Genomic DNA, 10138 nt, shown 5'->3' on the forward strand with positions numbered 1-10138 from the left:
AGTGCATTTCATGAGGAAATTGTTCACTGGTAGTTTGTTTGAACGTGTACAAAATGCACATTGAGAAATAAAAAAAAAAGAAAAAAGTTTCCCTACCTACCTACCCTATTTTTGAAAACCATGTAATCGGAACAGCACAGTTTTTTTGGCCTAATAGAGTATTGTAGGCGCAATGCGATATAGCACTGCACTGTATTTATGAGAAAACTTTCAAAAAAGTTACCCGAAATTAAAGTTTCAGTCTTGTGCCGTAATAATTGTGTTTTCTCAATAATCGTTTATCCTGGAGAAGAGAGTCTAAGAGGCAAGGGTCATTTCGTAGCGGGGTAATTTTGTAAGTTGCATATCACTTTTACTTTGACGTACGTATTTGTCATATACCGTTTACTGTACCGAATTTGTTTTAGATTGTTTGTTTGATTATTTGATCGCTTGTTTGTTGTCTCTTAGTGATTTATATTTTCTCTGTCTGTCTGTCTGTCTGTCTGTCTGTCTGTCTGTCTGTCTGTCTGTCTGTCTGTCTGTCTGTCTGTCTGTCTGTCTGTCTGTCTGTCTGTCTGTATGGTGTTTGTTTGTTTTTGGTCGACCGGGTTACAAGTACATATTTTTATTCCCTCGGCCATTTATTTGAAGCATTTCACTATTCAAAGTGATAGTTTTCTCAGGAAATTTAGCCTCTGTTGGATATTTATGTTATTAGCCGAAACTCCTCATTGAAGAGCGCTGATGTATATTCTTCGGAATCCACACAACATTCCATGGTAGCAACACATAAAGCACGTATCCTTATGCAAACATCACGAACAGACTGAACAAGTTAATTATTAAAATATCGTGCGAGCTTTGCGCATGCTCTTTACAGTAATAGACTATACAGCTCACACAGACAGCACTGTATAACCAGACTAAAGTCGAGAAAACGTCGTCTTCTAATTAGTGCTTAACGCTTCACATTCAAGACTGGACAATATGGGTGGAGAAGTATCGAAGGTTGGTCAAAGGCATTGCTAGTCGATAATGATTTTATGTTCTGGTTGAAAAAAATGTTCTTAAAAGATACCTTTTTATAGGGTCAATTTACCAGACATATCCAACGAAGGTAACCAACTCGTATCATGCAAACTGAATTTCATGCAAACTGGATTTTTTTTGTCATTCAGGGCGGGAACAAAAGTCCGACATTTGATACTGTTCACATATGAATAGGGCGTTTCTTTTATCATTAGGCCTACATGGGTTAGTTACAGATAGCCTAAAACTGCGATAAACATCAGTGTAGCTATAACTGTGCAATTCCCATAACAGCCATTGTAGCTTAAACGGTGACACAATTCTGACATAGCGATTCCGATGTAAGGTCAATCCACGTCATATAACATCTGGTCTTCGGTTGTTAATAGCAACATTGCACTTCACGTGTAATGAAATATTTTCAGGCAGAATGGTAGTTCACGTCCAATGCCACGTTTTCCATCTTTCTTTCATAGGAAGTGAAGAAACCACATAAGAATTTGAGAATAACAAACCACGAAAATAGTTTAAAGTTCATGCTATCTCTCTGCAGTATGATAAAAGGAAACAATACGTGTATCACTGTTCACAAAAATAGTGTTGACAATAGATCACAAGGAACTGCATCTCCTTGAATGTAATGGTACACCACAGGGTGTTGTCTACATGTCCTTCCCCAGGGGTGGGTAGGTGTTTCGTTGTATCGCTAATAAAGATATATTCTACCAACCTCTGCCCTGACAATCTTGCGTAAACGTTTTATCAACATGCTGCGTCTATTATCTGATGAATTTGAGTGCCTAATTAGCCAAAGTAATCAAGGGTAAATTACTAATCTGTGGACGCTCTCACCAGATTATCACCGGATTAAATTTGACAAAGTCAATAACGAACGCACCAGCAAGGTATAACTGAAGATATACCTTGCTGGTGCGTTCGTTATTGACTTTGTCAAATTTAATCCGGTGATAATCTGGTGAGAGCGTCCACAGATTAGTAATTTACCCTTGATTACTTTGGCTAATTAGGCACTCAAACTCATCAGATAATAGACTAAATTACCACCTTGCTTGCTTTGGCGAATTAGGCAATCAAACTGGTCAGATAATAGATGCAGCATGTTGATAAAACGTATACGCAAGATTGTCAAGGGCAGTGCTAAGTTAAGACCGAAACACCAAAGGTTGGTAGAATATATCTTTATTAGCGATACAACGAAACACCTACACACCCCTGGGGACGGACATTTAGACAACACCCTGTGCAATTACACATTACTTCTATTCCTATATGGCTACCTGTATTTGTCATTTACAATGAATACATTGTCCATACAGAGTAACCAAGACATGAATGATAGCTTCATCAAGCTTCATATTCTTTCTCAGTGTTGTATTGCGTATCAACCTCATTTTGCAGCTATTTTTTTTAAATCCTGCTTTAAGACTCTTCTAACAGCCCGAGTATGAATACTATATGCAGCGGTGTTTCGCATAACGTCGATTTCAGTTTCTGTCTAGACTCAAAAGTGCAACTGACAACCGCGGCACTATATAATTGTACATAATACGAATGCAGATTGTGTTGATAACATGAATACTGAACATTTCAACATGATCAGATTTAAAACAGGAGATGGGAAAGTACCAATTTTTTTATTTGCTTAAGTATATGTGATCGGAAAAATTGAAACTATTCGCATACTTTTGAATAAGGGATTTTGAATTCCGGTGTATTAGCATAATCAACAATTAAAGAAAAAAGAAGGGGTTAACATGCTTTTCTCACGTCCCAGTGCGCTGGGAGTGTGAGAACACAGTGTGAGATCAATTTGTTCTCACACTCTGTATTGCTGCGCGACCGAACACCTCGTATGTGAAACGTATGTTGATTGGTCAATTCTGCTCAGCGCCCAATTCCCTGTACGAATTATTTGACGAATAGAACATCGCGTAATGTACAACTGGCACTACAGCGGACAGACGACTGAATCGCAGAGTGAACAGGTTGTTCTAGATTTGAGTACGGTCAGCGCGGCGTCGGCAATAAATACATGGAGGATGACCGCTTTTATGTTGTAACGGGAGAATTCAGGCCATTACAATCCTATCGGCTGTTTACGCTCGTCGACATATTTTCTGGAGAAGAACTGACTTGACAGCGATACAGTTAGCGAAAGACTTCGATGAGCGAGCCATTTGCACACGAGGCTGTAGCAGACGACAGCTTTCACGCAATGTCATCAACAGATGGCCACCAGAGCTGTTTCGCAACATTTTCCTCAAATGACCTAGAGAGTTTTGTGGCTGACCAACCAAACAAAATTGCCATATCGGTAATATACATGTTAACGTGTTTGATATGCTTATCAATGAAAGGAACTTCATTTTCTGTGCGGAATGATACAAATGAAACAAGAGCAATCGGGTGCTGGTTTTTTGATAGTATAAACCTTGTACCTACCACAATAAAATGCAATTTTCTAAAGATATTGGAGGGACGTGAGAAAAATAATCCCACACCCCAATGGGTTGGGATGGAATGTCTCACACTCGTTGGGGAATTCTGTCTCACACTCGCCTTCGGCTCGTGTGAGACAGAATTCCCCAACTCGTGTGAGACATTCCATCCCAACCCGTTGGGGTGTGGGATTCTATTAATCTTGTTTCAAAACGACAATGAAAAGTCACGTGTTTCATGAAAATCACTTAAAATCAAAACACAATACCACTCATTTCAAGTTCATGTAGTGAATGAAATGTTCACATTATCATTATACAATAACACAGAATTGAAACTTTGAACAGTAAGAACTCTTACTTTAAAAGAAAAAAATGTGAATATATGGAATTATTTTCATTTTTACCAACCTGCCACTGTTACATCCAAAATTTCAGAGATTAAAAATTTTATTTTATTTGATGGAATAATTCAATCTTCCAGGATTGCCAATTTGTAAAACTTTTATGACTAGCGTCCAGGTCATGTCTTGTACTCTTAAAAAATAATGGTTGTCGTCAGTCACCGTGCTCAGCTTTCCACAATTTGGCAAAATGTAGTCAGGAATTAACAAGTTGCATACCCTTCATGATCGTCATGTTGGGCGCTCTTCAAGGGATAATGTCGTCGGAAATGCGCTCAGTGGTCGTATGGGACCCATAAATACTGTATCCAAGGTACTATGGTGATTGACGAAAGTTAAAGTATGTCTGTCACAATCTGATCGTATAAGTTAAATGTTACAGCTATGATGATGAGGTACATCTGGATATACATTATTTGTAAAGAAGAAATTTGCGCAAGCGCAGTTCCGACGACTGTTTCCATTTCAGGTAGTGTGCGCCTAAAAAGTGAAAGACTCGAAGCTTGCTGTTACATTCACCGCGAAAAGTATCATGACTTACTTGAGAATGTTACGCTGACTGTAAATGCTTCATAAAGTGTCATTGTCCTTAAGCCATGGAAGGGAGTTGAGATATCAGTAAACTTGCGGACTCACATTTGAACATCTCTCTCTCTCTCTCTCTCTCTCTCTCTCTCTCTCTCTCTCTCTCTCTCTGATTGGTGCAGGATGAGTATGACGACTATGACAACTTCAATTACAAAGAAGTATGCATATCCACAGAGCGCATGGAAAGAGCCGAAGAAGTCGTTCAGGAAATAGAAGCGAAATTAAAGACACCACTGATAGAAAAACTTGATCAAAACTATAAAGTGATACTTAGTCAGACTTGGGAGCATTTCGGAAGTGCCTATGAAGGTCTGAAAGTTCGTGATCCAGATGAGTTCGATATCTTGCTTCCAATTACAGTGCAATACCATGTACCAACGGTAGAATCAGTTAAAGAGGTAGCTGAATTTTTTGGTTCGCTCTTTACGCAAAGTTCCTACCCCAAACTGACGTATGAACACTTGCCGTCTGCTGACCGAAAGTCTCCATTCGCCGTTGAGAGGCATGGTGACTACGTTTTGCATTCTCAGAAAGTCATGAGTGGTTTTCACCGAGTGCTGCAGAAAGCTGTGGACTCTCTTTATTTCAGTGACAAACGAGTTTGGATCGGTCAAGATGGATCTGCCATGACAGTGTTTACAGAGTATTCCGATTATGATGATACATCAACCACATTGAAGATCAACCTTATTCCAGCAATTACGTACCATGGAAGGTAACTGCATCATGACTTCATTTCATATCTTAGCACGTTCTAGTGAATGTTAACTGCAGTTCTGATGTAGCATCGATGCCTTGTTGCCGTAGAAGTACGAAATTAGGCCTAGGTGTAGTTTGGCATACGTCATCATAGTATACAGCGCCATCGGGCTTGCGTTTGCCTTCACCTTTTGTATGACAGAGAGAATAGGTCGGCTATGAAAAAACACCGTCATTCACTAAGAAACCAGAAAGTATCGGTATAAACCGAATACAGTATTTTTACTTTCACCATATGTGCACTCTATAGTGCTGTCACAACTTTCAACAGAATTATATAGCCATTTATCATGAATTCATTTCAATCCTTGTTCATGAAACGACCAAAATTTCATCTAACCTAGCCTGGCGTACTAGTTATTCCAATCTCTTGCTTATTTATACGTCAATTACATTCCTTCGAACGAAAGTGTGTAATGGATCTTCAACCTTTGGCTAAATCAACATGGTTTTTAAAATCATTTTTTAAATAGTCGTACTTTCTATGTCGAGTGTATCGTGTCTATTTATGCATATGCAAAACTGCAACAAAGAAGTTGACAGAAAAACAAAGACAGTGAATCCTGTTGACATATTTACGTGTAAGTTTTGTGAGTATACTGAACAAAGAGTGACATTTCATGATGCCTTCGGATTAGTATAAGGATTCACAAAATATGTCCTGCTGCCTATGCGAGATACATTTTAATGTCTTTCTTTCGAGTCCATTGTGTTTATGCTAAGCACACGCTTAATCCAAAATGTCGGTTGCACATTAGCGGAAAAGTCGATTATTTTTGTAATATTTATAGTATTACTCAAACCCACTTGCAAATGTACATGTGTAAACGAAGTGCTAGTGGAAAGATGATGTAACCTTCAATGTCAGAGGAACGTAATGCTTACGAAAGCGTCTTCTTGTTTTCAGTTATTATGTGGCAAACACAGAGGACAGCAGTGGAAAATGGCGAGTGACTTTCCCGAGTAAGAGATGTGCAAAGTTGGAGAAAATAAGAAGAAAGTTTTAAAGATGGCGAAAATATTCTGCAAGAAAGATACGCCCCTGGCAGCTTTTGATTCGTATTTTTTGAAGAATATCTTTTATCACATGCTGGATAAATATCCTGAAGAATGGACAAAAACAAATGAATATTTCATGAAATTTCTGGAGGAGTTACACTATTCTCTGAGGAGAGGTTCTTTACCAATGTACTATTTGCAGAATCACAATATGATTGAAAACCCATCTCTACATAGAGTAGATGTGCGTAACATAATGACACACATTGAGAGATTATTAAGCGACGAATACTGTATCATAGAAATCATGCGACGACCAATGCCGCCAAAAACTGCAGAACCCCATTTGGTATCGTTCGGAGTTCTGGGTAATTATTTGTTTCATTTGTGTCATCTCTACTAATTTTCTCTTCTAAATTTTAAGTTTATTAAAAAAAGTTGACATCTTTGCATATCAAAACGCCGATTACATTGTCAAAAATCAGCAGGTTGGCTGCCCCGGTATTCACCGGACTTTCTTTCAGATAACATTTCATGTAACTGCATATCTGTCACGATAGTAATAAAGTAGGCGTCCTTCCCAAGCCTCAACAGAGCATTAACATACACTCTTTAGTATTTAAATTTCCATTTGGCTGATATATCAAATAGTGTACTTCACATATCGGCAGCCGGCTGTTTCAGTGTTTTGTGATACTTGGGATGAAGAAAGAGATAAACAAGATAGCAATCATTAGGGTTGATAAAATTGACCAAAAACACTATTTTCTTTTGTCATCTTAAAGATGGACAGTTGCAGGTTTCTCTGGAGAAGTTTTACATGAGAATGGTGGATATCCCACAATACCGTATGGATGATGCCAAAAAGATTGTGGAAACGGTGAAGGAGAGACTGGAAGCACCGTTAAGGAGATGGCTTGAAAGAGAGCACATCACTCTTGATCAAGACTGGGTGTACACCGGAAGTGCATACGAAGGTCTTAAAGTCTGCCACGCAGACGAATTTGACATCATGCTGCCTTTCGACATGAGAGAACATTTCACGGGCATTGGAAGGTTCACTCAAACCCTTGGTGCTTTTGCCGATAACGTTGAATCGACTGTTTCACTGTTTTCACAAACCGAGCCTGAATCTGTTACAGACGTTTATGACTTTCTCGATTCAGCCGAGGAAAGCTCCAAATTCTCAAGCAAGATAGGTGGCACGTACGTACTAGATTCTGATAAGGTCATGAGGATGTTCCAAAGTGTCCTGAAAAGAGCTGCGAACGAAGCTGAATTTGACGACATGAAAATTAGGATTGGTAAAGATGGACCTTCAGGGAAGGTTGATGTCTATTCTAGAACAAGCCATCATCTCAAGATTGACTTGGTCCCGGCTGTCAAGAACCGCGCCAGGTAAACTCAATTATTTCGAGGTTCCTTTAAATGTGAATTTGGAAACTTCCACAGAATAATACAATGTGCGTTGTTTGCAGCGTGCATAGCCCTCAGCTATACGCGTCAGTCAACAAGCTGAGATGTGTCCTCGTCAGCGTGTGTAATATTTTTGTAATGACTTCATCAAATGCAAATACCATTTTGCATTGATGTATGTATGTGACTATCATCATCATCGCTATCATCTTATCCACAAATATTTTAGACTGAAATCAATTTTGAAATATTACCTTAACCCCTTGGTTTACTCTTTTAGGTACTACGTTGCGAAATCCGATAAACACGACACCTCTCCCGGGGCAGAAGCCAAATGGCGAGTGTCTTACTCGGAAGAAGAGAAGAGAATTGTCTCTTTAGCAGGAGAAGACAAAAGGAAGGTACTGAAGCTGGCTAAGGCATTCTGCAAGGAACATCCACCTTTAGCTGGCATTGAATCCTACTACCTAAAAACTGTGTTTCTTCACATGTTAGATGATTATCCTGGAGACTGGGTCCACACAAGCGAATATTTTAAGAAATTTCTGAGTGAGCTTTTAAGCTATCTAAACAATAAAACTTTACCGATGTATCACATGCAACGTCACAATTTAATCGAAAATTTTGTAGAAAGTAACACCGAGTCTTTACGTAATATCATTGGGCGTCTTCAAAGTCTAGTGAAAAGAAATGATCGGGAATTGATAAAGGTGTTAGAAGGGATGTGAAGACCAGAATATAATAACACAAGCAAATTTTAGCAATCTTCAATGAGCATTGTACTGTATTTTCGGTTTCAGGTATAGCTGATAAAAGATGCGATGTTTTAACTTACATATACAGCAGTACTGCTTTTAATTTTTTAAGTTACTTTTAATTACTAATTGATTAGTACTACTTCAAATGTTTCATCGAGACTTTACTCATAACTTGGAAAAACTACAGAATGATGGAATATTTTCAATGTAGCTTTTCATTACATTAATTGTAAACTAAGGATTCGTCTGTGGACTTTTTGAAATATTCATACCCACAAAAGGAAAATGTATTGGTATTGCGGCGGTAAAAATCCACTAAAGGGTACGATGATCATCTCACACCCAGTTTAAAGTGCAGTGTTTGTGGTAAAAAGCAAACTGCATCACCGCATCAATTGTAAACGACAAGAAAAACCTTGTTCTTAAAGTCTGATCTCGAGGATGTAAATGTGAAGCTAAGAAGCTAAAACTTTAAAATTTAACATGTTTCTGATGACGTACCCAAAACAGACAATCCCCAAGTCAATCAGCGCTCACAGCCTTCATGGATATTCATGTATTGTTATTTTCTATATTGTTGCCATCGTCTGAATGACAATGAATTGACAAAATATAATAATGCACTTGATATACCAAATAAGAATTCTAAAATGAAATAAACTCGACAATAGTTGGATTATTAAGTGGGTATAACCTTCTCATTAATTTGTGTTTGTGTGTCTGGATGTGTGTGAGCGCACGCGCGTATGTATGCACCGGCGCGTCCTATACCCACCGTCTACTTTTGCTCTCAAATCGAGAATGAAACCACGAAATCTACCGACGCCTATTCCCTGCATTTCCTGTTTTTCTTCATATGCTTGATAAATATAAGGGACATTGGACAGACACCGGCAATATTTCAAGCGTTTTCTTCAAGTTGATGAACTGCTAAGCTATCTTAGAGGAAAGACTTTACCTATGTACCTCATGCCTCACCATAATTTGATCAAAAAATTTTTGTCAATTCCACTTCTTTGAGTAACATTACTGGGCGTCTTGAAAGATTGGTAAGGAAGGGTGATGAGCTTTGATAAAGCGCTAGGACGATTTACACTGAACGGCGATGACTTGTAACTGAATGTACCGCAGTATAAAACTTCTTCCTTTTTCGGCGTTTTTGAGAAACAAAATATAGTTCACCTGCAACGTCACTAGTTAAGTGTAATGTGTTATATTGGTTAAATTTGCAATCGGTAAATTTCATAACGTGCATTGCGCTGCTGCTAATGACAATTTTTCAGTTCTCCTATTGAGTGATGTAACGTTTTAAATGTTTATCCGCCTGATGAGGTATAATTACGAAAGAGGATATATATCGTATAAAGTTACATTCAAGTTTTCTATGTAGTAAGAATATCATCGACATAGTCAGTTTAGTTTCAGTTGAGAAAATTGTCTGACATCTTGAAATAGAAGATGCTTTGCTGGTAAAGGAATGAATATATTGTGCAAGAGTGTAAGGGTTATTATTAACGTAGGTAAGATGCGTCTCAGGGACAGATATTCGGACTGTCAAACTTTGGCAATTCTTTTCTGATTCACCACTTGTGAGGGTTTATTATAAAGCTCTTGCTGTAAGAAAAAATTTCACCGTCTTAATTTTACGACAATCGAAAATGTTATTTTTCTCCGTAGCATTAACACGGGATGGCGGCCATATCCGTAAATCTTGGGCACTTTCTTTCTCTAGTACTAAAATTTG

The 10138-nt window shown here is 38.3% G+C and overlaps 1 protein-coding gene across 1 annotated transcript; it reads left to right on the plus strand.

Moving 5' to 3' along the window:
- The first annotated feature begins 862 nt into the window (after nucleotides 1-862).
- On the plus strand, nucleotides 863-9077 carry LOC139126501 (cyclic GMP-AMP synthase-like receptor 3). The gene is made up of 5 exons (XM_070692555.1): nucleotides 863-990; nucleotides 4582-5177; nucleotides 6129-6588; nucleotides 7006-7618; nucleotides 7917-9077. The coding sequence occupies exons 3-5, from the start codon at nucleotides 6192-6194 to the stop codon at nucleotides 8362-8364; spliced, it is 1458 nt and encodes a 485-aa protein (XP_070548656.1). The 5' UTR covers nucleotides 863-990; nucleotides 4582-5177; nucleotides 6129-6191; the 3' UTR covers nucleotides 8365-9077.
- The last annotated feature ends 1061 nt before the right edge of the window (nucleotides 9078-10138 follow it).

Source organism: Ptychodera flava (assembly GCF_041260155.1).
Source record: "Ptychodera flava strain L36383 chromosome 3 unlocalized genomic scaffold, AS_Pfla_20210202 Scaffold_27__1_contigs__length_13241970_pilon, whole genome shotgun sequence".
Classification (NCBI taxonomy): Eukaryota; Metazoa; Hemichordata; class Enteropneusta; family Ptychoderidae; genus Ptychodera; species Ptychodera flava.